Source organism: Penicillium alfredii (genome assembly GCF_028826965.1).
Source record: "Penicillium alfredii strain IBT 34128 chromosome Unknown utg000001l_segment0_segment0, whole genome shotgun sequence".
Classification (NCBI taxonomy): domain Eukaryota; kingdom Fungi; phylum Ascomycota; class Eurotiomycetes; order Eurotiales; family Aspergillaceae; genus Penicillium; species Penicillium alfredii.
Genome location: NW_026622698.1, coordinates 2,160,766 through 2,186,361, shown reverse-complemented (window position 1 = coordinate 2,186,361; position 25,596 = coordinate 2,160,766). Strand labels below are relative to the sequence as shown.

The following is a 25,596-nucleotide window of genomic DNA, read 5'->3' as shown; positions in this document are numbered from 1 at the left end:
CAATGTCGTCTGTGTCACTGTATATATAGTTCTTGTTACATGTCGTTTTACGCCCACTCAAGATGGAATCGCTGGGACATGGAAGTAGTGTTTCATACTTCCTCAATTTCTCACTGCCTTTTGCCCACTCACTGTATAAGCCCCATCACCAGCGATGAGGCATTTTTGCTATTGATCTTAGAACCACATGTGTATCCGGGATGGACGCCAGCCCTGCAGTAAGTATAGCTGGTCAGGCTCAGTCAAGTCAAGGATATGATGTCACTGAATATGTTGGGGATTCATATCCTCGGCATATGTTCCTAAGGCTTTGCTAAATATCAATTGCCCCCAGAATTCCTCTGCCGTGTCCACCGAGGCTGTAGCTCGTATCTCCATATCTCCGACCTATCTCCAAACTCCCGTGTATCTCCGAATCCCTGCCGTACCGCCTAGGATGTATAGGGATGCCAAAGAATATAGAAGAGAACGTTTAGGGTGGGAATAATAGTTTGGTATCATCATATTGATTAATCGAAATTTTATCCCATTCCCTACATATCCAAGAATTCAACAGCCTTCTTCTAGTCAAATCATGTCTATGAACAGTATTCTTTTCACTGGAGCCACCGGGTATATGTGAGTCGCCTTCCAAGGTTAGCTTGCTGTTCTTAGTTACTGATGACATGACTAGCAGTGGTTCCGTTTTGACAAGGCTGCTAAATCTACCAATCCCAATATCAAGTCAAGCAAGCTATCTGCTATGGTACGCAAAAGTGGATCCTGCTAGAAGAATGGAGAGGCGATAAAAAAAGTGGCGAGTATTGAAAACCAAAAACATCCAGGAAGCGTCACCATTTCTGGCCATCAAAATCTCCAACCTCTCATTTGGCGCCTAGCACGCCTAAGAGAATACCGCAATCTCTTGAAAGAAAAAACTATGCCTGACCGGGGGTTTTCGGACTTCAGGATGCAAACTCAATGGGCTAGTCACGTCCCTGGAAATCTGCAGAATGCTTTCAAGCTCTTCTGGAGAGGCTCTCCCCATTCCACACTCGGTGGCCACCCCAAATTCAGGGACAAGAGACTGGGCAGCTTGACTCCTTCGCCGGGTCCCCTCTTCATCGTTGGCGTGGACCAGACCAAGATAGAGGGCACTTCGGTCAACATCCAGTCTTTTCAAAGGTTCGAAGCAACCAATATCATTTCTTTCCTTAGGAAAAGACATATGGAACCAAGCGATGGTGTTTAATAGCCAGATGGCCTGAGAGATATTTTGGCAAAATCCACCGCTACTTTCAAGTCTTCGGGTTCGATAAAGTGTCGATGACCCAGGTCTCCATAGCAGAAACGGAAACGCATAGGAACACTAATTGGAACCCATGTACACATGCGGTGGAGTCTATCCAAAAGGCCTACATGAGCCGAAGAGAGATACGGTCGAATGAACGCCTCGTCCAATGGACCTTGCTCATACCCACGAAATCGGCCACGCGCATACTCCAGGGCTATTATCTCAAAACAAAAGTCAATTTGAAGAACTAGATCCTCGGCGGGAATCGCGTCAAGAATTGATTTCATCGCGTCGTATACTCTCTTTTTTTTAATATGGTTCAAGTTGCCCTCGGAACTCCGGACGAACATGGCCTTGGATGGAGCAAGGACGCCGGATGGAAAACTGGATTGGACCATAATTGTGAAAATCCACACCGAGATAGATTGTCAGAATTGCAGGAGCAGGGAGTTGGTTGAATTTTACTACAGCTAGAACTTTATGGTATACATCTGGCCCCAAGGCTACTTCATTCCAAAATATTTTCTGACATCATTTTTCAGCTGAAGAGAATGATATATACGCGCAATGGCAATTATTAGCCGATCCATTCCAGAATACTCTTTCATGTTGAACCTCTCAGCAAGGACTACGAGGGCAATTGGCATAAATTCCACAAGTAGTATGTGATGGGTGACGGGAACCGGGTTTTCTGCACTATATTTCTTAAGGAAAACATAGATCCGTGAATATTTACATTTATTTCTTTGTATTTCCACTATTTATCGAATATCAAGAGTCATTGTCGATGTCGGTCTCGGAGCTTGGGCAGTGCCGATGTCAACATCGATGCCAAACACCGATGGACCCCGCCAAAACCCGGCTCTCTGTTTACGCATCCCACGAGTATAAAGGAGTGTGTTTGACGGGTGGTCAGCTCAATTTAAATTATCATACAGTTTCTATTATCGACCTTTACCTTCGCGACTCAATCTAAGTCTTGTGGCAAAGCCTTCCATCTTCAAATCCACTCTACTCCCCAACCCATCCAAGATGCCCTCCAACACCGCAGCATTCCTAGTAGGCCCAGGAAAGCCTCTGGAAGTCAAATCTGCCGAGTACATTGCCCCCGCTGAGCATCAATTGGTCATCAAGAACAGCGCCATAGCCATCAATCCAGTGGATTGGAAAATGCAGCAACTCGGCACGAAGATGTTCCCCTGGATGGCATTCCCTCACATCCTGGGGAGTGACATTGCCGGCGAGGTTGCTGAAATAGGACCCGGCGTGACACGGTTCAAAGCCGGTGATCGAGTTTGTGGCCTGGGTCAGGGTGTCCCTTCACCAGTCTCCCAGAGGGCAGCTTCCACCGGCGGTTTCCAGCTGTATACGGTCGTCAATGAAGGCCTGGTTGCACCGATCCCCGACACCCTCACATTTGAAAAGGCCGTCGTTACACCCACGGGTCTTTCCACTGCTGCGTGTGGTTTATATCTCGAGGATTTTCTTGGGCTCAACCCTCCATCGCTATCGCCCACACCAGCCTGTCAGACTGTTGTTATATGGGGAGGCTCGACTGGGGTCGGGATCAATGCAATTCAACTCGCGGCTGCCTCTGGCTATGAAGTGATCACTACCGCATCGCCAACCAGATTTGATTTTGTCAAAAGTCTTGGTGCCACTTACGCGTACGACTACAAGAGCGAGACTGCAGTCCGGGATATCATTACAGTGTTAAAAGGAAAGGCTTTTGTTGGTGCACTTGCCGTTGGCCAAGGGTCTCTCGAAGCATGCTACGAGATTACGTCCCAGTCTGAGGGTAAAAAGTTTGTCGCATCTTGTATGCCTCTGATTGAGCCTCCGAATGGAGTCCAGTCCAAGAAGATCTTTGGGAATGACATCCAAAGTGAAGTGGGCTCAATGATATGGAAGGAGTTTCTCCCTCTGGTTCTTGCACAGGGTAAATATACCAATGCCCCCGAGTCGGAAATTGTGGGCCACGGCTTGGAGGCCGTTCAGTCGGCGTTGAAGCTGCAGGGCGTTTCTTCCAAGAAATTGGTCGTGACACTATAGTTCAGACGGATATAATTTCTTTTCTACAGATATATTTTAGCTGTTAATAGACCAAGAATTTGGTCAAAGTGACTGGTTCTTCTGAGTATGAATCCTTCTTCCAAGAAACAGAGGTATCTAGTAAGCCCAGCAGACTATTAATGGGCAAAGATTCCACTCCATGTAGCATGATCATAGGTAGACACCTGGCTCTTGTACGATCTGAAGTGCAGCACAGCCCTTAGTCACCTCCACACCCACAACCAGCATTTTGGCCTGGAGCTAGAGGAAGCACCATAACCCCAGGCAGAGGAGGACCCCAAACCCATGTGCCCCCATCTCTCTCGTGCTGCCGGTATCTTGGGGTGGACGGCTTGTGGGTGCTGTGGTGACTCGGAACACCCCATTCATGGCCATCGTCATGGATTGAATGTCTTACAGCGGCACCACCAGAACCACCCAGAATCGGGGTTTCGCGATAGTGAGCATGGTAGTGCAGATCGTTCTGCCGAGTAGCGAATTTTGGCTGTCGAAATCTGTGATGACAAGGGCCGTGTTCCTGGTCCTGGTGATGGCGGCTACAATGTAGGTCTTCGTCTGGGATGAAGGTTTCCAGCCGAGAATATGGGCAGTGCAGGGGAAGGGACTCGTGATGATGAAAGCATTGAGGTCGATGCGAAGAAGCATGAGCCCTGAGCAATATATGACAAGCTGCGTCAGAATTTATTCGAGTTTTTCGAACACTAAAAACGTACCGACAAGGACTTTCATTGTAGGCATAGGTGCCTTGATGCGCACAGCAATCCGCATCTTTGGCTCTCATACCAAAACGATGGTGTCGTCGGTTCGCTCTCTCTTCTCCTCGATCTCTGCAGTAGATTTTTGATTCTTCACCTGGATACGGTTTGTGTCTGTGAGACTGATGATAGCGGCAGCTGTCACCGTGTCGATGATTTATACTATCCTGGGTGTACGGCAAAGCACTGGAATGACACTCTGGTCCATGATCATGGTGTGAGTGGGTGTATGGATAGTGCATCTTGGATGTGGACTGTGTCTCGGGCTTGAGCAAAAGTGATAATGAGCCTCTGGGTCTCCGGAAACATCTCGGGGGTAGAGGGGCTAATATATGGATCGAGGGACTAGCATTCAAAACCACTCCACGAGGCTTGCATGTTCGTACGACGTCGAATGCAGTTTGCCCCAACTCGATCATCACGGCCACTCGACCTGCGTCAACAAATGAATTTGAATCCCTCTCAACATGAAAAATATGGATTCTCGACTAATACCTGCAGTTTCTAGTTACACGAGGCAATGTTTGCTTGGTGCCTGAAAGCAAAGCCTGCGAGTCGGGCGAGGTGTGTTTGCTGAGATCGCACGGTCCCAGGTCTGAGGTGTAAGCTTAGGCCAGATGAACATTCCTCATTGAACATCAAGAACGTGACCCGACGAAGTAGGGAGTCTGTCACTGCAGGACATTGACGGGGTATAGCGCTGAACCCATTCCTTCGAAATAGTCAGGAAAGTATCGCAAACTGCCTTGATGGCGTCTTCGCGGGATGCCCCGCAGCTCTCAATGTAGACTACGACGAGGTCAGTGGATTTTCTCTTTAGCCCGGAATCTGGACCAGCAACAAAGAACTTACACTTGACCTTTGGCTCAGTTCCCGAGCCTCGGATGGTAAAACGCACCCCGCCGTCCAGCCACAGTGTGAGCATTTGGCTGGTCGGGTCTTCGGGCAAGTCGGGCTTGTTGGTCGGGGTCCCAGAGTCATAGCCCTCAGTCAAGTCTCTCCACCGCAAGACCTTGAAGCTGCCAAACTGTTTCTCGGCGAGACAAGAACCGCCCCTGATCCCACGGAACAGTTCTAGGGTGAGCTGGGGGCTCGGGGAGCGGAAGTAGTTGTTCAAAGTTTCGTGGTGGCCGAACTCAGTAAACAGCTGCTGGAGTTTGGCAAAGACTGTCAATCCCTGTGCTCTCCATTTCGCCTCAGCTGCAAGAAACACAGCCGCAGCCGTAATGCCATCCTTGTCGTAGCAAACCGGGGAGAACATGTACCCGAGAGCCTCCTCGTACGCAAAAGGGACAGTCTTCCCGTTTTTTTCAAGTTCTCGCGCAACATTGGCCATCCACTTGAAGCCCGTTAGGGTCTCTGTATAGTGAATACCCTTGGCAGCTGCCATCTTGCCCAGCATGCCGCTTGACACAGTCGTGGTCAGCACCGCATTACTGGAGCAGTCTGCGCTGGGATCGAGGGAATCAAAGAGATGGGACGCCAGAAGGACGCCGACATGGTTTCCAGTTAACAGAAACCACTCTCCCCTTTATTCCATGTCAATGACAGCCTTTGAAAGGTGGAGCGTGAGAACGTACTCGACTTTTTCTGCCACAGCGAATCGATCCGCATCTGGGTCGTTGGCAATGATCAAGGTCTTTCCTTGCTGATCTGCTGCCTGAACTGCTAGATCCAAAGCCCCAGCTTCTTCTGGATTGGGGAATTTCACAGTAGGAAACTCGGGATCTGGCTTTTCTTGGGCGGGGACAGAGGTGAAGTCTTCGATCTCCAATGAGTGGCAGAGCGAGGGAAAGACCAGGCCTCCGACACCATGAAGCGGTGTATATACATACGGTCTGGGATGCTGCCACTGCGCTACAGTTGACTTCTATTGCGGGGGTCAGTCTTGTTATTTGAAGCCAGGCGTACTGACTGACCGTAAACTTTGCGACTTGAGATTGGTAGTGTGGCAGAAGCTCTCGATATGAATTGGCATGCAAATATTCGCCGGACTGCAGGTCTTCCCAGGCGGTTGACCAGGGCTCTAGGTTTTCTTGGATCGACTGCGCTATCTCCCCGTCTTCGGGTCGATTGATTTGGGCGCCGTTGCTGGAATAGCTATGAAGCATGTCATGTTAGCGCGCTCCAACAAGAGTGTACAAGTATCCTTACACTTTGTAACCTAGGAAACTGTTAGCGAGCATCTCATAATACTAGGAAAGGACCATATACCATTATCTTGAGGCGGGTTCTTCGTAGCTATAAGTCAACGTAGTGACACCTCCAAGGGAAATTTACGACATACATGGCTCGCAGTCACCATGATTCCCGCAGCAGCATGGAAATGGTTCACGCCAAATGGGACCAGCGGAGTCGGCGATGGCTCATCAAAGTACCAAACGGGAATTTGCTGGGCGATGAATGCGTTGGCGGCGAGGCGGGCAAACCGCGCCGAGTTATGACGAGCATCGTGCCCAATAACCACCCCGTGCGAAGCGATCTCTGGGCGTTTATCTCGGATGAACCTGGCCAGTCCCTGCGATGCCTGGATGATCGTCAACGAGTTCATACAAGAAAACCCGGCTGCCATGCGGCCGCGCAAACCAGCGGTGCCAAACTCGATACCTATTATTTAAATCAGATCGGCCGACCACAATTCTCCGGGGTTGGATTCACGTACGATTTCGCAGGCGCCGCTCCAACTCATTGAGGGCATTGGTATCCCGTAGGTGGACTATTTCCGCACGGGTTGTGGGATCCTATACTAATGTCAGTACGATCAGACCACTGCAGCATCAGGAATCGATTTACCTGGTCCCACTGGAGCCAAGTTTGGACCAACGGCGAAAGCGAGTCCATGGTGTGTCGTGGAATGGTGACAAGCATGGGCGCGGCGATCCCCGCGGTTGACTCCACCCTCCACGGCTGTGTTTCTGCCTGGCTCATTTCATTCCTCTCTCTTTTCCCCTTACTTCTCTGTCTGGAAGTCCATACAAACGCCAATCTCCCCATACTGGCCGCACCTGCCCTCAACGATGTTTCAGTGAACTCGCTCCGAACTCTCTCTCCATTCCTTTGGATCCTGAGACGACCCTCTCATCGCACCTGAAACAAATGTCTAAAGCCGTACCCCGACCGTCCCAAAGGGACACAGTTCTGAGTCGGCGACAAATCGAAGGCCTCATTGCCGAGGGGAGACATGTCATTATTTTCGAAGGCCGAGTCCTGAAAGTGGACGCCTGGATCAAATTCCACCCCGGAGGGGACAAGTCAATCCAGCACATGGTGGGCAGGGATGCAACAGATGAGATCAATGCGTATGTCTTCGGTGATAGGTCTCATTCATAAGTTTGCATATGGATCTAACCTTTTTTATTAGATTGCACTCTCAGGAAGCCCGCCAACGCATGCCCTCATTTCAGATCGGACGGATTGAAGGAACGTGGATCAATTTCCTGCCCCCGATCCAGGGCGGCAAGTTCCGCCCTTATACTGAAGAGACGTGTTCGAGCGAGGAGGATTTGACAAGTCAAGAGAGTTCCAGCCAAGAGGGATCCCTACCCCCATCCCCGATATTTGATGCCGTCGACGTCAAATCCAACGCCCGCCAAAGGAATTCCGCATCAGGCATCGATACCGCGGCTTCGACTCCCCGAACCAAGAATTCCAGCCAAAGCCTTTCTTCTTGGATGCCCGAACTCAGGAACAAATCGTTTTTGATACCGCCAAGTACCCGTCGTTGGACATCGCGTGCCAGGAGGATATCAAGCACAAATACCGGAAGCTGAACGAGCGCATACAGGCGGAAGGGCTCTACGACTGCAACTATTTTGCCTATTTTGTCGAATGCTGTCGATACACGCTATTTGCGACGCTGTCATACGGTTTTCTTCGCATGGGCTGGTGGGCTACATCGGCGTTTTGGCTCGGGTGTTTCTGGCACCAGCTTGTTTTTACGGCCCATGATGCCGGACACATGGGCATCACGCACAATTTCCATGTCGACAGTGTAATTGGGATCATTATTGCCGACTATCTCGGGGGGTTGAGCTTGGGGTGGTGGAAACGAAACCACAATGTGCACCACATCGTGACCAACGCCCCGGAGCATGACCCGGACATTGAGCACATGCCCTTCTTCGCCATCTCGCATCGTTTTCTCACGAGCCTGAGAAGCACCTACTACGAGCGCATCATGACATTCGACGCCGTGGCCAAGTTCACCCTCAAGTTCCAGGACTACCTGTACTACCCCATCATGCTCTTCGCCCGCTTCAACCTCTACCGCCTGAGCTGGGAATACCTGCTGAAGGGCCAGGCCCCCAAGAAGGGACCCGCCTGGTGGCACTTGTGGCTTGAAGTCGGCGGCCAGATTTTCTTCTGGACCTGGTTCGGCTACGGTGTGCTGTACAAGTCTATTCCGGACTGGAACAGTCGGTTTATTTTCCTTCTGGTCTCCCACATGGTCACCTCTCCACTCCATGTTCAGATCACGCTGTCTCACTTCGCCATGTCGACCGCCGACCTGGGCATCCACGAATCCTTCCCGCAGAAGATGCTCCGTACCACTATGGACGTCGATTGCCCGACCTGGCTCGATTTCTTCCACGGCGGTCTGCAGTTCCAGGCTATCCACCACCTCTACCCACGCATGCCGCGCCACAACCTGCGTCGTGCACAGAATTTTATCCTGGACTTCTGTCGCGAAACTGGCATCCCTTATGCCATCTTTACTTTCTATGACGGGAATAAGGAGGTCATCAGCAGGCTCGGTGATGTGGCAAAGCAGGTTCGCATCTTGGAAGAGTGCCGCAAGTCCATTGCGGAGCACGGGGTTTTCTCTGATCATCATCACTGAATGGTCAAGGATGTATCGAGCCTTTTTTTTCCCTCGGAAATCTCACAATGAATTTCTTCCTGCCGTGTAAATACAATTCCATGACCGCTGACTGCTATATACCGCACTCTGTGTGTATCTCGGTCCATTAATGACAACATGACAATTGAAAGAACTTTTTGAACGCCATTTGCATGCTTTTGTAATTGACGTATCTATCACTCAAGACTATGCGAGTATTTCTATCAACAAGAAAATGAATATGGTGAAAGTCTGAGGAGTTTCACCACGCTCCAGATGAAGCTAGTCTGCCCAGGATGCTCAGACGGGCAATCCTCCTCCCCGCGCGATCTTCTTAGCTCGCTGTTGCCGGCGATTATGATTCGCCCGACTCGACTTGTTCTCTTCCTTTCTCTGGCGCGCAGCCGCACTGCTCTGCTGTCCTGAATCGCCAGACTGTGGCGGACGGCCACCTCCTCGCCCACCACCTCCTCGTCCGCCACGCCCTCGACCACCCTGTCCCATACCACCGCCGCGGCCTCGACCTCCACGCGGAGCGGCATGCGAGGAAGAGTCGCCCTCGTCTGCAGAGTCCGCGTCCTCCGCAGAGGGACGCGGTTTCCGATAAGAAGTGGGAGCCAAATCCGGCTGGTTCAGCGCCCCAGCACCTGAGCCACCGGCATCCAGGGCAAGCCGGTCCTCAAGTTTCGCGAGCCGCTTGGGGTCGCGGGCCAACATGACAGCCCAGCCCTCGATGGCCTCGTCGGTCATCTCGGTTTCACGTTTGAGAGCGGCGCGCGGCTGCGAGCGGCGGGTGGTGGCGTCGCGGCCGAAACTGGCTGGATTGGACTTGTAGGCGCGGAACAGGGCCATGTCGAGATGGTCGGTGCGCCGGTTGTGCAGATCGGCGTCGGCGTCGGCGTCTGCGCCGGCTGTGGCGCTGTCCACGGTGCCGCCCACATCTGCCATGTCGTATGTGTCGTCGCGCTCGTCATCGTCCGAGTCGAACGTGGCCAGCGCCGACAGGATTGCTGCTTTCTTGGAAGCGTGGTTGCTCCGGTCGGCCAGGACCGCGTCGGCTGTCAGGTCGGCATTACCTCGGCCGAATCGCAGCTTGCCCTGCGTTTGTGCGTCACCTGAGCGGCTCAGCTCGGCGATGTCGACATCTTTGTCGAATATGTTTTTGCGTGCTGGGATCGGTTCTGAGGATGGTGAGGGGATGGCGGGTGGTGTTGGTCGCGGTGACAGACGGCTGTGACTGGGCTCTGCTTGTGCCGGCAGCTGCTCTGATCGATCTAGGCTTTGCAGTTCCGGAGGCAGTGAATCGTCCAGAAGGTGGGCGACAATGGCTTCAGGGTCGTCGTGGTAGAAATCCAGGAGCCGTATCACGAAGGCGGAACCTAGGTCAGGGAAGAGGTCTTGGACTTGCGTCACGAGCGACATCTTGTGCGCATGGAGCTCATCCGGAACAAGAACACCCGAAGACGGGCCTTTGCCCTTGTCCACTTTACTTCGTCTTTGATACCGATGGTGTAGCGGTTTTGATTCCATCTGGTACGCGCGCAGGCTGGCTAGGAGATCCTGCCCGCGCTTCTGTGGGCGACCACTGAGATGTTTCTCTAGCCGCAAAAGCAAGTCTGAGCTGCAGACGAGGTCTGAAAGAAGCGTCGGGTGCTTCTTCATCTGGGGCGTGCCGACTCCCGCGGCCGCCTTCAAGCTGAACAATTGGTCCAGCAATAAAGACAAGTTGACCGAAGGCTCTTTCAACAATGATATAAGCCCGACATATATGTTGGCAACCAGAATCCTACAAAATTCTTCTCGGGTCCTTTGTGCCTGGTAGGCGTCTGAGACGGTGTCCAAGAAATCCGAGCCTGCCATGAGCACCTGGCCGCATGCTGGCAGCACTGATGCCAGGATGGTCAAGCGGCGGATGTCCGAAATGAGGTCAGGGCTTTGCTTTGCACTGCTCAGAGAGAGATGCTTGATCACAAGGGACTTCGCCCTCTCTATGCTAGAAGTAATCTTCTCATGGTGCAGATCCCAAGCTGTTGATAATGAGCTCTTCAGTACCGAGCTTGATGGATAACAACAACACAAATCACCTAGGAATCTCCAGTCCAAAATTCCTTCTGGTGGATCAGATAGACCTAGCAAGTACCTTCGAGCAGTCAGAAAACAGAGTTTGCGTAGCTTTCGCGCTTTAGGCCCTGCCTGGAGACCCGAGTCCCCCGCGGCGGCATATTGATAGAAAGATCCAAGAAACGAAGCCGTCGAGGAATCCTCAGTCGCCGTATCTTGAAATTGCTTATCAGAAGCATTCAGCCGAATTCCCAAAAGTGTCATCCATGCATCCAGACAGGCCTCCCAGTCATCGGAAGGGATCGTCCTCCGCACTGCGGGGGAGGGTACCGGAGCCAGCAGCGGAAAATCAGCCATCAGCGGGAGGGTTGGAAGGCTCAGATGAGTTATTTTGTGAGAAATGGAACCCAAAGCACACAAGGACAATGTCAGAAAAGTCTTCTCCCCCAATAATCCCACTGCTTGGCCGAATTGTAGTTGTTGAATCCGCCTGCTGGAGCCGCGAAGATGATGACTCATCATGTCCAAAAAAGGCTAGCGCGAGATAGCCGAACGGAGCAGCGCACCGACGCTTTTTTTCGCTTCGCTACCCACACAACCTCAACGGCCATCATCACCTTACCGAACCGTGCAGTTCAGGTCTTGATTGGCAATTCGCCTTATTAACCAGTACGTGCTCCTCTTGCGAAATTCATTGTGTGTTGCTTGGAGCCGCGCTAACTCTACTAGCCTCGATCACTCAAGATGTCTTTCCAGAAGCCCGAGAAGGATTTCGGCGAGGGCCCTGTACGTGAACCCCAATTGCGCCGGTGGAATGGTTTCGCATGGAAATTATCTTCGTCCATAATTAATGCGAAGTCATGAGCCCTACTGCCGAGAGAGAGAATTCGCATAACTAATCATTTCTCTTTTTCCGCCGCTTTACAGAAGGTCCACAAGATCCGTATCACGCTCACCTCGCGCAAGGTCGCCTCGCTCGAGAAAGTGTGCCAGGAGCTGATCGACCGTGCCCGCTCCAAGTCCCTGCAGGTCAAGGGCCCCGTCCGTCTGCCCACCAAGACCCTGCACATCTCGACCCGCAAGACCCCCAACGGTGAGGGTTCGAAGACCTGGGACAAGTATGAAATGCGCATCCACAAGCGCCTCATAGAGTGAGTTTACCCTGTCACTGCGACTTTCCTATTGCTCAATTCTGCAAATGAAACCAATCCCTAACAATCCACCTTTTCTCATAGCCTGCTTGCCCCCACCGAGACCGTGAAGCAGATCATCATCAACATCGAGGCTGGTGTTGAGGTCGAGGTCACCATTGCCGCCTAAATTCGCTAGGCCCGGGCTTGCCATCAGGGAGGGTTTCTGGACTAGGATCTGTTCATGCGCGAGATAAGCGTTGGACTCGTGCCGACGTCGCCATGCTGCTGGTCTGGCGCTGCGACGCTCACTTGTGGGCTTGCGGTAGATCCCCGCTATAACCTGAGATACCCAAAAATGAAAAATGGAAAACATCTTACAAAAACACTATACTCGTAAATCAAGATTTCGGTAATTTAATCGCGTGGAAATACTATTGATTGCGTAGCCGGTAGGAACACGCAAGACTCGTCCGACTCCAGAGCGCCATTCACCATCTCAGCTTGCGCACAAGCCTGTGTCGCTTCTTCAGAAAACAGGAAATGCAGAAAACAAATAGGAGCCACATCCGTGATGCTCAATTTAAAAGTCGAAGCTGATCCACTCCCTTTTCGGCGGCACCGGCGGGATGACGCCGTCCTTGAAGTATCCATTCTCAAGGAAGAACTTGTACATTTCCACGATCTCCGGTGTGTACTCTTCTGGCTTACCTTGTGAATCGCGCAGGCTGGCTTCGTCAGGTGGGCCATCGGGGAAGTTGATGCGGATGTAGGTCTTGTTGTCTTGGGGATGAAGGTAGCACGGCGCATCATTGATGTATTGCACCGGGCGACCTTTCCACATGGTGAGACGTTTGCTAGCGGGGTCACGTCTGGTTTCGCCCTGCAATTGCGGAATAGGGTTGCGTTCCTTGGATTCGTCGACCTTGATAAAGGCGCGCGGGCCGGCGGCGGGCTTCTCAACCGGCACACCTTGTGGAGCGGCGGCTTGACCAAAGGCCGAAGGGGCGGATGGTTGCTGAGCCGGGGCGCCAAAGGGGGGGGTGCGGTTGATGGTTGACCGAACGGAGTGGGTTGGGGGTCTTGCGGCTGCTGGGCCTGTGCAAATGGCGATATCCCCTGGGACGGCTGCCCGAAGGCACTGGGAACTGATGGCTGACCGAACCCTGAGGATGCGGCGGGTTGCTGAGAGGGCTGACCGAATGCGGATGGACCAGGACCAGGCTGCCCCGAAGGGTGGCCGAATCCTCCAGTTGTAGGCTGGTTCTGAGAGATTTGCGAGAATGGCGACGCTCCAGCCGAGGCACCGAACGGCGCAGCCCCTGGAGCCGAAGGCTGACCAAAGCCAGTCTGGCCAAAGGCTGGCTGGCTGGTGGCAGGTTGAGAAAAGCCTGACTGTCCAAAGGCTGGCTTTCCAAATCCTGGCTGTCCTCCCAGGCTCGAGGGCTGGCCGAAGCTGGTTCCTTGACCGAGATTAGATGGCTGTCCGAAGGCAGATGGCTGCCCAAAGCCTGTGGGTTGTGCGAGTGTAGAAGGCTGCCCGAATGCCGCTTGCTGGCCGACTGTCCCGGGTTTCCCAAAGCCAGAAGGCGTGCTGCCAAAGGCGCCGGGGGCAGGACTGGGTGCTGATGGTTGGCCGAGAGCTGTGGGCTGACCGAATGCCGAAGGTGCCTGAGCTGCACCGGCGTCTGTCTTGCCCTCAGTTATGTCGATGCGATTAGGATGCTCATTGCCACCATCATTGATGTATTTCACTGCGCCATTGACATCATTTAGTGAGACCTCTATCTGCTTCAATGATTCTGCCCACAAAGCCTGGGCCTCCTGAACCGCCTGGTTCATGTTCCCAGCAGCTGCCAATTCATAGTGACGCACGCGCATCTCTTCCATACTCTGCTCGCGCTGGGGGCCACCGAAGAGTTGACGCGGGACATTGCGGGTTGGCGCATATGAGGAGAAGATCCACTCAGGTAGGCCCTTGCCTGCAGTCAAATCGAGCTTGATATCGTTTGCAGTCACACCATAGCTGCTTTTAAGTCAGTGCACTGATGCCTTCCCTGCAGATGGCATCACTTACTCTGTGGGTTGCTGGTTGGGAGCTGATACACGACCTGTAAGAAGCCTTGAGTTAGGTTGCTCAGGTGGGCCCATAATGGGCCGTGAAAGATTCAAGGGGCGCGTATATGGCATGGCTTTGGAGTTCAAAGTGGGTGAGGGTAAAAAGAAGGATGGGTAGAAAGACAAGATGCGATGAGGGGTGGGGGTATGTTTTGTGTTTGCTCAAGCCTCAACAGACTTTCATCATATAGAGACAGTGTCTGAGGATGACTCGTGGGGTTTGTATTCAAGGCTGCTGGGCGTTGCCTACTCACCTCCAAACCCCCTGATAGGGCACCAAATCGATTTCCTGAGGCGCCCGCGGTTGCTCGGCCGGGATGTTCATTTTTACAGCGATCTAGCAGTATATTAGCAACAATTCCTGATCTTAGTTGAGTCACTCCATACCTCCAAACTTGCAGCGACCCTGCTGAAAGAATGTACAGACGACCATCTTTGCTGTCACCGCATAGATGGGATCCTCGGATGTTTGCTCCCCCTTCAGTACCCCTCACGGCGGAGCAGGAATCTGGCGGCACAGTTGACTGCCCTAGATAAATTCGAGTTTTCTCCCTCCTGATAAATGTTTCAGAAGCAAACTGAATGGTGAAGACTGTAGTGTTCGTGAGGTGCAACGCGTGAGAGGAAACAATGCAAGAACTTTTGCCGTCGGCGCTAATCTTATCGCTTATCGCAGCTGCGCGGAGCCGGATACCTCGAGTTGGGCATTTGAAGAAGCAAGTGATGACTGAATAAGGGCTGATTGAGTAAGATTTTGTTGAAATAGAGATCTGGCTTGACGATCGAGTTACATAGCTTGCGCTTGCTACTAAAATACTCGTGCAACCTCCATCGGCATAAACTAACTCAACAAGATACATTGTCAAGACTAACACGTTGAAAACTACCATGCTAACCAAAACCCCACAACTCCCGTTACCCAATTTTTGCTGGCCAAAGATCTACTCTGACATACCACCGCTGGCTGGGTATATGGTCTGGGTGTGTCGCATGCTTTCCCGGAGATCGTCCCAGTTCAGCCCGTCCACCTTCTTTCCACCCAACGACTCGAGCTCGGGTGAGAGTCCAGCGAGTCGCCCAGTCGCAAGACGTCGCATCATCACGGTGTCCTTGGCTCCAGGGAGCGTGCTTGCATTTCCGTGAAGCAACACGTTCTCGAACCATTCCTCCTCATCCTCATCAAGGGGAAGGCCAACAAGTTCCATGGCCCGCCTGCTCCGTGCTTGACCAGATGGAGCCTTGTGAACAAATTCGACTAGCTGTTCGAAGTAGCTACGACGGTGAAACTCGTCATGTTTGCGGCTAAAGTAAAAAGCCTCGGTCACATTTGACCGACTCAGCGTTTCAAAGAAGGCGCGCTGGACCTTCTCGCTGGCAAGAGGGGGAGCTGCGGTGAGGTAGTATGCGATTGCGAGACTGTCGTCATGTTTTGGGAGTTTGGAAAGCGTCAAGGTGTAGAGAATTTCGTCGGGGAAAGTAGGAATGAGAGAGGGTTCGGTCAAGTACTCGACAGCTCGCTGGGGCCATATACTGGTTAGCAAAGACTTCCCCTCCAAAAGCAAAAGATCATGCACACTAACCCGGAACTCGAGCCGGTCCAAGTTCCAGAGGCCTTCAATGAAGAGACGATACTTTTCCGGCAGGTGACAGAGTCGCGCGAACTGCGGCGCAGCTTCAGGAGCTCCGCGACAGTCCTTAAGAATGTAGTAGATCAAAGCCTGCTGGTGATGGACGTCGAGGGCCGAGGACACAATGTGGTCCACGAGAGATCGGAGGTCGGCATTGGTCTTGGGAGGGTAAACCTTGGAAACTGTAAAGGATTTCATGATCAGTAGATGGAACTCTACTGTCCAAGCTTCACAAGCTTCATCGTCGCATACCTCCTTTGATGCCGAGCAGTCCCAGCAGCCGGTCAGCGAAGAGCTGGTTCTCTAGTGCACGCCGACTGGAGAGAATCTGATCGACCACTTTTGGCTCATAAGAGTACTTCTTATTGAAAGCGAAGATTTGATCGAAATCATCCCACGAAGCCATAGCGATTGTGCGGGAACGAGGAAGTTGGACTTGGACAAAGTTGAGGCACAAACACAGCTCCGCGGAGGCGTAATTATTGTATGTAACTTACCCAACTTACCGGGGGACCAGGCGGTGAGACGTGGCGGCAGAAACACAGCGCCTTTCCCTTTCGGGCGGAAGGTAAACAACCCACTTTCGACGGCGAAAACAATCCCATCATCCATCATTTCCCCGCGCTGATGAAGCTGGCGCCCTCCTGATTCATCACCCCATGGCTTCACTCGCAAAGGGCCGGCCCTCGCGCCGCTCAGCTCCTCGCAGGAGCTATGTCGTTGAGGATACTTCTGAATCGGAGGACCCCGGAAATGTGACACCTACACCCTCTACCCAAGACAATGAAGAAGAAACCGAGCAGGAGGATTATACCCCCGTGCCCAAAAAGGCGAAGCGAAACTCCAGCAGGCGAACAACTCTTGAGCCTGCGACACCGTCTACGGCCCGACCAGCGCGCAAATACCGTCAGTCAACCGCGGACGAGTCGGACGTTTCGCAAGTGGACACGACTGAAAATGAAGAAAATGAGGGGAACGACGAGAACGACGAGGGCGCTAGCATCGCATCCATAGAGGCCGATCCCGACTCTCCTTCCCATAAGGCAGCTTTGAAAAGAAAAAGTATGGCTCATCCCCGCAAGAGCCGTGGCTCAATCACGCCCAAGCCAGCAAAGGGCTCACTCCCCACTCCAGAGCCGTCCGCGTCACCAGAGCCTCAAGCGCGGGCACAGCGGGAAAGTGTGCCCCCTCTAGCCGATATCACCGAGTCGGCCGTCAACCAGTCGCCCTCGAAACAATCGGAAGAGCCCAAATCGCAGATTTCGATCATCAACCCGAACTCGACAGTCTTGGAAAAGCCCATGGACATTGTGATGAAGTCCCGAACCCTGGCTCCATCCGCGCCCGAGGAGCCTGCGGCACCCAAGCCCCGATTGATCATTGAAAATCTGATTCTGACAAACTTCAAGAGTTACGCCGGGCAACAGGTCGTTGGACCATTCCATGCCTCGTTTTCGTCCGTGGTCGGACCGAACGGATCGGGCAAGTCTAATGTCATCGATTCGTTGCTTTTCGTGTTCGGCTTCCGCGCCAGCAAAATGCGACAGGGCAAGATTTCGGCCCTGATCCACAACTCTGCCCAGTACCCGGACCTCCCGTTTTGTGAAGTCGAGGTTCACTTCCAACAAGTTCTTGACACGCCTGAAGGTGGCCCTGAACTCGTTCCAGATTCCCAACTGATTGTTTCGCGAAGAGCATTCAGGAACAATACCAGCAAGTACTACATGAACAAGAGGGAAACAAACTTCACTGCTGTGACGTCTTTCCTCCGCGATCGTGGTATCGACCTCGACCACAAGCGATTCCTGATCCTGCAAGGTGAAGTCGAATCGATCGCACAGATGAAGGCAAAAGCCACCAACGAGCATGACGAGGGTCTTCTGGAATATCTCGAAGATATCATCGGTACATCCAAGTACAAGACGCCTATCGATGAGGCGGCGACTGAGTTAGAAACCTTGAACGACGTCTGCATGGAGAAGAACAATCGCGTTCAACATGTGGAGAAAGAGAAGACTGCACTGGAGGACAAGAAGAACAAGGCTGTGGCATATATTCGGGACGAGAACGAACTTTCTCAGAAGCAGTCTGCGCTCTATCAGATCTACATTGACGAGTGCGCTGACAACGTTCGTGTCACCGAGGAAGCCATTCTCCAGATGCAGGAGCTGCTCAACTTGGAGCTGGAGAAGCATGAAGGAAATGAATCGGGAATCAAGGAGCTTGAAAGGGCCTACAAACGTGGCCTTCGGCAATACGAGACCATGGAGAAAGAGACCCAGAGCCTTCTGAAGGAAATGGCCAAGTACGACAAGGAGGGTGTCAAGTTTGAGGAAAAGAAAAAGTTCCTCATTGGCAAACAGAAGAAGCTGGACAAGACAATGCAAACAAGCCGCCTTGCTGCGTCGGAGTGCCAGAGCCTGGTTGAAAAGTTCACCTACGACATCGACAAAAAGACCAACGAGACGGCTCAGCTTGAACAAGAGATGAAGTCGGAGGAGGAAGAGTTGAACTCCATTCGCGATGGCCTCAAGGGCAAGACTCAAGGCCTCTCTGATCAGATCGCTGCCAAGCAAAAATCCCTGGAGCCGTGGAATGAGAAAATCAACCAGAAGCAGTCTGCCGTTGCCGTTGCCCAGAGTGAGCTGGACATTCTGCGTGAGCGTGGCAATGCGGGTGCTGTCCTTCTCGAAGAGGCCCAAGGCAAGATCGCTACGATTGAAGAAACTTTGCAAAGCAAGCAAACCGATCTTGAGGAGCGACAGGCCCAGAAGGAGACCCTGGAAGCCGAGGTCGAGAAGCTCCAGGGTGATCTGAAGAAGTATGCCGGCCGTGAGCCTGAAGTTCGATCGCACGTCTCCAGCGCTCGGCAGAAGGCCGACGAAGCCCGAGTCAGCCTGGCAAGCACGCAGAATCGCGGTAGCGTCTTGACTGGATTGATGCGGCTCAAGGAGTCGGGTCGTATTGATGGCTTCCATGGCCGACTTGGTAACCTGGGTACGATTGATGAGAAATACGATGTCGCGATCTCTACGGCTTGTCCCGCCCTTGACAATATGGTTGTGGAAACTGTGGAAGTCGGTCAACAATGTATCGACTATCTGCGGAAGAACAACCTCGGCCGAGCCAACTTCATTCTCCTCGATCGCCTCCCTCGCCGTGACATGTCGACCATCTACACCCCTGAGAGTGTTCCCCGTCTCTTTGATCTCGTCAAACCCAAGGACCCCAAGTTTGCACCTGCTTTCTACAGCGTGATGCAGAACACCCTGGTTGCAAAAGATCTGGAGCAAGCAAACCGCATTGCTTACGGTGCTCGACGATGGCGAGTAGTCACGTTGGATGGACAGTTGATTGACGTGTCAGGAACCATGAGCGGTGGTGGAACCCGTGTTGCACGGGGCGGTATGTCGTCGAAGCAAGTCGCAGATACGAGTAAGGAGCAAGTAACCCGACTGGAATCGGACCTCGAGGATTTGGAAAGAAAGTTCCAGGCCTTCCAAGAGAAGCAGCGTCATGTCGAGGCCATGATGAGGGGAGAAGTCCGAGGAAATTCCTCGCGTGGAGACCAAGATACAAAAGATCATGATCGAGATCGACAGTGCCAATCGCAGTCTTGCGGATGCCCAGCGACGGGTCAAGGAACTGGGCGCGGAGCACAAGCCATCCCAGTCTGATGAGCACCAGGTCGCTGCTCTCGAAAAGCAAATCGGCACCGCGCAGAAGGAGATCGAAAAGCTCAACAGCGAAAAGAGTGGGATTGAGGAAGAGATCCAGACGTTGCAGAGCAAGATCATGGAGGTCGGTGGTGTTCGGCTCCGTGGACAAAAGGCCAAGGTCGATGGCTTGAAGGAGCAAATCAGCATGCTGGCCGAGGAGATCTCCAATGCTGAAGTTCAAAAGTCCAAGAACGAGAAGCTCATCAGCAAGCACCAAAAGGCCCGGGATGGGTCTGAGCAAGAGATTGGGCAAATCACGGAGGACTTGGAGAAGTTGGAGGAGGACGTGGCGAACCAGGCCAATGATGCCTCCGGCTGGAGACAGAAGGCAGATGAAGCCCAGGAGGTAGGTGACTCGACATGTTTGAAAGATCTGGATTGGATGCTAACCTTTCCCAGGCCTTGGAGACGAAGAAGGGCGAGCTGAAGGCTCTGAAGGACGAGCTTGACGAGAAGGTGGCCGAGTTGAATGAGACACGCGCCACTGAGATCGACATGCGGAACAAGCTCGACGAGAACCAGAAGGCATTGGCTGAGAACCAGAAGCGCAGCCGATACTGGGAGGAGAAGCTTTCCAAGCTGTCTCTACAGAACGTTTCCGACCTGGGTGAAGAGCAGGAGGCCACGGAGCTCCAAATGTACACCAAGGACGAGCTGGATGCGATGAACAAGGAATCTTTGAAGGCTGTCATTGCGGCATTAGAGGAGAAGGTCCAAAATGCCTCGGTGGATCTTTCGGTTATTGAAGAATACCGCCGCCGGACAGCCGAGCATGAATCGCGTTCCGCCGACCTGGCCACTGCTCTGATCTCGCGAGACAGTGCCAAGGCGCGCCTGGACGGACTCCGATCTTCTCGACTGAATGGGTTCATGGAAGGATTCGGCATCATTTCTCTACGTCTCAAGGAAATGTACCAGATGATTACCATGGGCGGTAATGCTGAGTTGGAACTGGTGGACTCGTTGGACCCCTTCTCGGAAGGCATCCTGTTCTCGGTCATGCCTCCAAAGAAGAGCTGGAAGAACATTGGCAATCTGTCTGGTGGTGAGAAGACGTTGTCGAGTTTGGCGCTGGTGTTTGCTCTGCATCACTACAAGCCTACTCCGCTCTATGTAATGGACGAGATCGATGCCGCGTTAGACTTCCGAAACGTGAGTTTTTCCCCTACTGACGGGATCAAGATCCGTACTCATGCGATTTTTCCCAGGTCTCTATCGTGGCCTCCTACATCAAGGAGCGAACGAAGAACGCTCAGTTCATTGTCATTTCTCTGAGAAACAACATGGTACGTATTCGTTCAGTTGTCTTGTTGAGGGAGCACAAGCTGATTTTGGGGATAGTTCGAGCTCGCCTCCCGACTGGTCGGCGTTTACAAGGTCAACCATATGACCAAGAGCGTCACCATCGAGAATCGCGATTATATTGCGCGGTGATGACGGATGCTACATGCGCGTTTTTGGATTTCTGCAGCATAGTTGTTTGGAAGAACGGGTCCTGCGAGAGCTTTTTGACGATATCATGGGGTTGGGAGTATACGGATATTTTCAATCAATTTCGCTATGTTCAGCTGTTATCAGATGGCCAATTGGCCAATGTGTATTTCTGCGTGGCGTGCATAAGCGCAGAGCAATGTAGGTTTAATCTTTGTCCTGCTGGAAGCCCACACACATCTACATGCACCGAGGGCCCCCCTTCGCCCCAATTATCGAGTCGGCCCCGAGAAACCTCACAACCGATGAAACATCAGCCAATGACCAGGCCTGTCTGGCTGAGCCGCGCCCATATTTTCGGGGGATTTGTGGGCGATCGTTGCTGCTCTGAGTTGCCAAGGAGACGTTCGCTTGACGTCAGTGCGGGAGGTTGGGGTTTTCAGCGGGCGTGAACATCCCCCTGTTGCTTATTAGAATGAGGGGTTCTTCTTCTTCTTCTTCTCTCTCTCTCTCTCTCTCTCTCTCTCTCTCTCTCTCTCTCTCTCTCTACTCGCTGTCCTTGGTTTTGGTGTGCTGCTCTAATTCATTCCGCTTTTGCAGGAGATCATTCTCTCTTGTGCTGCAGACCCACTGTTCTGCAGGCCATTTTGTCTCTGCCAAGAGGACTTGCGAGGACTCGAGAACAATCAAAAAGACCCAATCGCTTCTCTTGCGGGGGGACCGTTGTCATGGTAAGTACATACCGAGATAAACATCCATATACTGTACATCCATGGAAATATCCATGGCTCACCCTTGAACCCTGAACGGGCCGAATGCCCAACCACGGTTCCAGTCTCCAATTCCTTTCTCTCGATTTCTTTCGTGTCCTCTACAATCGCTAATCACATATTTCCCTGATTTAGGCCCCCATTGATTCAAGGCTGGTCCCCCGCCAGTCCGGCTGCCCCAGCACAATCTCCGGGGGCGGAATCGCCGGCATCGTCATCGGCTCGATTGCCGGCACGCTGCTGGTGCTCTGGCTCTGGCGGATCTTCCGGCTGCCCGGTGCGTGGAGTGGCGGCGGCGAGCCGGATCCCGGCTACCGGCCTCCTATTACGCGGTCGCGCGGGCGCAAAAAACGGCGCCGTTCGTCGTATGTCGACTATGAGAAGCCCGGCAGTGGCACGCGGCGATATCGGGAGGATGTGCGGCGACCGGCTAGGGTGTATATGACTTGACGACTGGAGATGATTTGATATGACTTGGAACTCGGGCATTATGAATAATTGGATGAAATGTTTATAAGGGGACTGGACAGGGCGTATCTTTCTTTTTCTTTTTCCTTTTTCCTTGCTTTTGCCTAGCTTATCTAGGGAAAGGGGGCCCCGGTTATGGGTATGTGTGATGACTTGATGACCACGCTATGGGTTGATGTATATGGTTTTGATTGTGATGTGCTGTTTGTGAATAACCAGTAATTATTGTCTTGCATACATATTTATTCTGGTCACAGTGCCAGTTCCTGAAGATCCACCTGGCATACTTCGATAGTAAGAAAGTGGCACTGGGCCTGGACCAGCAAGTGGCGCCCGATCGATCAGAACTGGATTTAGTCAATTTGCAATCAAAGTAGTCTGCCACAACTGGAATTACGCGAGCCATTTCTTGTGTATATATAGAAAAAAAAAATATCCAATGGAGCATGGCACTGACTTAGCAAGAAATTATACAAATAACATCACTCAAATAAGTGAAATAAGGAAATAAAATCCACCTGAGATAGTGCCCCAGAAGTAGGGATGCCAATATCCACAGAAACAAGGATTGCACTCCACTGGGCTTGGCTTTTGGGAGGTTTGATTGGCCATGTTTGGCGGAAAAGGCCCACGCTGACTATTCTGTTTTTATTTTCTTGTTATTCTTGGTTGATTTGTGATCTCCTTTTTACCTCCTTTTTAGAGCAAGTCTGAAAAGTCTGCAGAGTCGAAAATAGACTGGTTTCAGGGGTAAACTCGAGCCGATCTATGAACCCACTATCCCACAGTCCCACGTCCACAGTCCACAGTCCACGGGGATATTCGCAGGGATCACTCAGCCTGGCCTAGATCTGAACTACGCCACTAGTTTGAATCCTTTGGCTAGACTGTCATTCTTCCTGGGGATTCCCAGAGAGAGATCATGGTCGATAATGTATAACCTGTGATTAGGCAGATACCGGGAGCTATGGAGACTGGGAGTCCCATCAGTCCCGCTTGTAATGCTTTTAATGCTATTAATGCTATTAATGCTATTAATGATACCTAGGTATCTAGCTATCAACACTATCAACTAAACAAGTTTAGGGCCAGGCACGGGGGGCTCCGAGGCGCCCTAAGGAGTTAGCCCACCCGCTAGGCCGGGTATAGTTAAGCAAGTTGTGGCAAACCTCATTTCCTGCAGTGTTCCCCTTACACAAATAATAATACCATAATACTGTGATACTGTGATACTGTGATAATACTGTGCCCCGGGTTATCCCCCCGTTCTTCTCGATGCTTTCCCCTTCAACTTCACCCTCATCATTCCCCAACCCCTCCGGATCCTGCTGGTGGGCAGTTTCCCACCTTCCAATCTTTCTCGTGCAATTCATTGCATGTCCATTCGTTTACTTTCCGAGTCTTAATATCGTGTCCTCCCGTTCTTTCCATTGTCTACTTTTCGTAGACCAGCCATTCGTTTAACCGGGGTTTGATTTAAGGGTTTGAGTATTGAGTACAGTCTTTCCGTCACGATGATCTTCTTCTTTCTTCTGTCCATCCTGGCCCTGGCCAGCTCTGCCATCGCCCAGACATTCACCGACTGCAATCCCACCAAGAAGTCATGTCCCGCAGATGCCGCGCTCGGCACCGAGCACACCTGGCAGTTCAACTCGACGCTCAACGACAAGATCTGGAACATGAAGACCGGCGACATCAAATACACCAACGACGGCGCTGAGTTCACCTTCAGCAAAGAGGGCGAGTCTACGCTGCTGCAGTCTAACTTCTACATCTTCTTCGGCGTCGTCGAAACGCACGTCAAGATGGCTCGCGGCGGCGGCGTCATCAGCAGCGTCGTGCTCGAGTCGGACGACCTCGACGAGATCGACTGGGAGTGGGCCGGTTACAACACCAGCGCCGTGCAGTCCAACTTCTTTGGCAAGGGCAACACCACAACGTACGGCCGTGGCGGTACTCACGTCGTGGCTAATGCTGATATCGAATTCCACAACTACACCACCTACTGGGACAAGGACCGTCTTGAGTGGTGGATCGATGGCGACCTCGTGCGCACCGTCAACTATTCCGAGCCCAACACCGTCTTTGGCCAAAACTACCCGCAGACCCCCTGCCGCGTCAAGGTCAGCAACTGGCCCGCCGGCAGAAAGGGTGCCAAGCAAGGCACTATTGACTGGGCCGGTGGCTTGGTCGATTACGACAAGGGCCCCTTCACCATGACCGTCCAGAAGATGCGTGTAAAAGACTTTCACTCGGGCCAGGAGTATACGTACTCGGACCATTCGGGAAGCTGGCAGAGCATCGATGTCAAGGGGTGGGCATATATCTTTTGATTTCCCTTCTGAACTAGTCGCTGACATGACACTCTAGTGGGAACTCGACCGCCCTGACCGAGATCAACAAGCCTCCTCCCAAGTCTATGTCAGAGAAATGGGAGGAATTAGGTGAAGGCGCCCATATCGGCATCTACTGTGGCGCCGCAGCCGGCGGCATCCTGGGCATTGCCGCGTTTGTGATCTTTTTCTTGCGCCAGCGCCGCAAGGGCCGTCTGGAATATGCCCTGGACGATGCCCGCCATGCCACCGAGCGCGCCGATGCCGAAAACTACCAGAATGATTGGAAACAGACCGAATGGAAGAACCGGGGCTATCAGCAAGTCAGCTAGCCTGGGTGGTTTCACTCACGCTTGCTTCTTGTTGTCTTATTCCACTGTCACGAATTATTCTGTGCTCCTCTTCTTATTTTCTGTTGTGGCGGCTGTCGTCATCTGGGACGTTCTTGGGATGCCAGTATACTCGGATTCATGATCATTCTTTTGATATTTGATATCCATTGGTTCATTGTGGTATTGTCGAGGTCTTTTTTTTTTACCCCACTGATATATACGTGTCGCGATATTATATATTATGCCTCGATATTCTCCTATTTCTATATTTCCATATGATCTGTATTATCCAATTCAGGAACTATTCCCTGCATGTCCTGATGTCATGAAGGCGGGGACTGGTTGCACCGTGTCCGTTTCCGTGTCCGATATTTAAACTGCAATGCCTCGGGCTGGCCGATCGCTCACGATTATCCACGCAGTGATTGGCCGTGAGCAAAAACAGGCTGTGAGTTGTGTGGAGCCGAGGCATTCAGCAAACCCGAGATTTGCGGTTTTATGCTGTTGCATAGTCCTAAAAAAGAGAGAAAAGGCTCGCATTTTCTCTGTTTTTAACACATCCCACCTCTCTTCAGTTTAATTCTACTTCTTCTCTTCTTCTTTTCTCAACCCCATCATAACCCCATTTGCACCGGGATCCTCTTATCGATCCACTGGCAGGTTTT

General features: G+C 52.2%; 11 protein-coding genes across 11 annotated transcripts; 6 read left to right on the top strand and 5 right to left on the bottom strand.

The window, feature by feature from the left end:
* Positions 1 to 2,305: 2,305 nt before the first annotated feature.
* NUU61_000833 (zinc-binding alcohol dehydrogenase family protein) lies at positions 2,306 to 3,325 on the top strand (the record flags this gene model as incomplete). The annotated part of the gene is made up of 1 exon (XM_056651416.1): positions 2,306 to 3,325. One exon carries the CDS (start codon positions 2,306 to 2,308, stop codon positions 3,323 to 3,325), a length of 1,020 nt encoding a protein of 339 aa, XP_056516266.1.
* Positions 3,326 to 3,739: 414 nt separating this feature from the next.
* On the bottom strand, positions 3,740 to 4,075 carry NUU61_000832 (uncharacterized protein; the record flags this gene model as incomplete). The annotated part of the gene is made up of 2 exons (XM_056651415.1): positions 3,740 to 3,996; positions 4,060 to 4,075. The coding sequence occupies 2 exons, from the start codon at positions 4,073 to 4,075 to the stop codon at positions 3,740 to 3,742; spliced, it is 273 nt and encodes a 90-aa protein (XP_056516265.1).
* A 654-nt stretch (positions 4,076 to 4,729) lies between these two features.
* NUU61_000831 (phosphoribomutase PRM15) lies at positions 4,730 to 6,942 on the bottom strand (the record flags this gene model as incomplete). The annotated part of the gene is made up of 9 exons (XM_056651414.1): positions 4,730 to 4,890; positions 4,954 to 5,630; positions 5,682 to 5,971; positions 6,021 to 6,201; positions 6,256 to 6,265; positions 6,316 to 6,334; positions 6,389 to 6,708; positions 6,764 to 6,842; positions 6,895 to 6,942. 9 exons carry the CDS (start codon positions 6,940 to 6,942, stop codon positions 4,730 to 4,732), a joined length of 1,785 nt encoding a protein of 594 aa, XP_056516264.1.
* A 255-nt stretch (positions 6,943 to 7,197) lies between these two features.
* Positions 7,198 to 8,941, top strand: NUU61_000830 (fatty acid desaturase; the record flags this gene model as incomplete). The annotated part of the gene is made up of 3 exons (XM_056651413.1): positions 7,198 to 7,400; positions 7,463 to 7,673; positions 7,697 to 8,941. 3 exons carry the CDS (start codon positions 7,198 to 7,200, stop codon positions 8,939 to 8,941), a joined length of 1,659 nt encoding a protein of 552 aa, XP_056516263.1.
* Positions 8,942 to 9,241: 300 nt separating this feature from the next.
* Positions 9,242 to 11,359, bottom strand: NUU61_000829 (ASCC2 family CUE domain-containing protein; the record flags this gene model as incomplete). The annotated part of the gene is made up of 1 exon (XM_056651412.1): positions 9,242 to 11,359. One exon carries the CDS (start codon positions 11,357 to 11,359, stop codon positions 9,242 to 9,244), a length of 2,118 nt encoding a protein of 705 aa, XP_056516262.1.
* Positions 11,360 to 11,746: 387 nt separating this feature from the next.
* S10a (40S ribosomal protein uS10) lies at positions 11,747 to 12,322 on the top strand (the record flags this gene model as incomplete). The annotated part of the gene is made up of 3 exons (XM_056651411.1): positions 11,747 to 11,788; positions 11,930 to 12,153; positions 12,238 to 12,322. 3 exons carry the CDS (start codon positions 11,747 to 11,749, stop codon positions 12,320 to 12,322), a joined length of 351 nt encoding a protein of 116 aa, XP_056516261.1.
* A 393-nt stretch (positions 12,323 to 12,715) lies between these two features.
* NUU61_000827 (FG-nucleoporin nup42) lies at positions 12,716 to 14,575 on the bottom strand (the record flags this gene model as incomplete). Its single annotated transcript, XM_056651410.1, has 3 exons — positions 12,716 to 13,214; positions 13,259 to 14,158; positions 14,505 to 14,575. The coding sequence occupies 3 exons, from the start codon at positions 14,573 to 14,575 to the stop codon at positions 12,716 to 12,718; spliced, it is 1,470 nt and encodes a 489-aa protein (XP_056516260.1).
* A 616-nt stretch (positions 14,576 to 15,191) lies between these two features.
* NUU61_000826 (ELYS family protein) lies at positions 15,192 to 16,284 on the bottom strand (the record flags this gene model as incomplete). Its single annotated transcript, XM_056651409.1, has 2 exons — positions 15,192 to 16,060; positions 16,131 to 16,284. The coding sequence occupies 2 exons, from the start codon at positions 16,282 to 16,284 to the stop codon at positions 15,192 to 15,194; spliced, it is 1,023 nt and encodes a 340-aa protein (XP_056516259.1).
* A 253-nt stretch (positions 16,285 to 16,537) lies between these two features.
* smc4 (condensin subunit SMC4) lies at positions 16,538 to 21,031 on the top strand (the record flags this gene model as incomplete). The annotated part of the gene is made up of 5 exons (XM_056651408.1): positions 16,538 to 19,396; positions 19,422 to 19,943; positions 19,997 to 20,749; positions 20,806 to 20,883; positions 20,939 to 21,031. 5 exons carry the CDS (start codon positions 16,538 to 16,540, stop codon positions 21,029 to 21,031), a joined length of 4,305 nt encoding a protein of 1,434 aa, XP_056516258.1.
* A 725-nt stretch (positions 21,032 to 21,756) lies between these two features.
* On the top strand, positions 21,757 to 22,248 carry NUU61_000824 (uncharacterized protein; the record flags this gene model as incomplete). The annotated part of the gene is made up of 2 exons (XM_056651407.1): positions 21,757 to 21,759; positions 21,934 to 22,248. 2 exons carry the CDS (start codon positions 21,757 to 21,759, stop codon positions 22,246 to 22,248), a joined length of 318 nt encoding a protein of 105 aa, XP_056516257.1.
* Positions 22,249 to 23,780: 1,532 nt separating this feature from the next.
* On the top strand, positions 23,781 to 24,931 carry NUU61_000823 (glycoside hydrolase family 16 protein; the record flags this gene model as incomplete). Its single annotated transcript, XM_056651406.1, has 2 exons — positions 23,781 to 24,580; positions 24,637 to 24,931. The coding sequence occupies 2 exons, from the start codon at positions 23,781 to 23,783 to the stop codon at positions 24,929 to 24,931; spliced, it is 1,095 nt and encodes a 364-aa protein (XP_056516256.1).
* Positions 24,932 to 25,596: the final 665 nt, after the last annotated feature.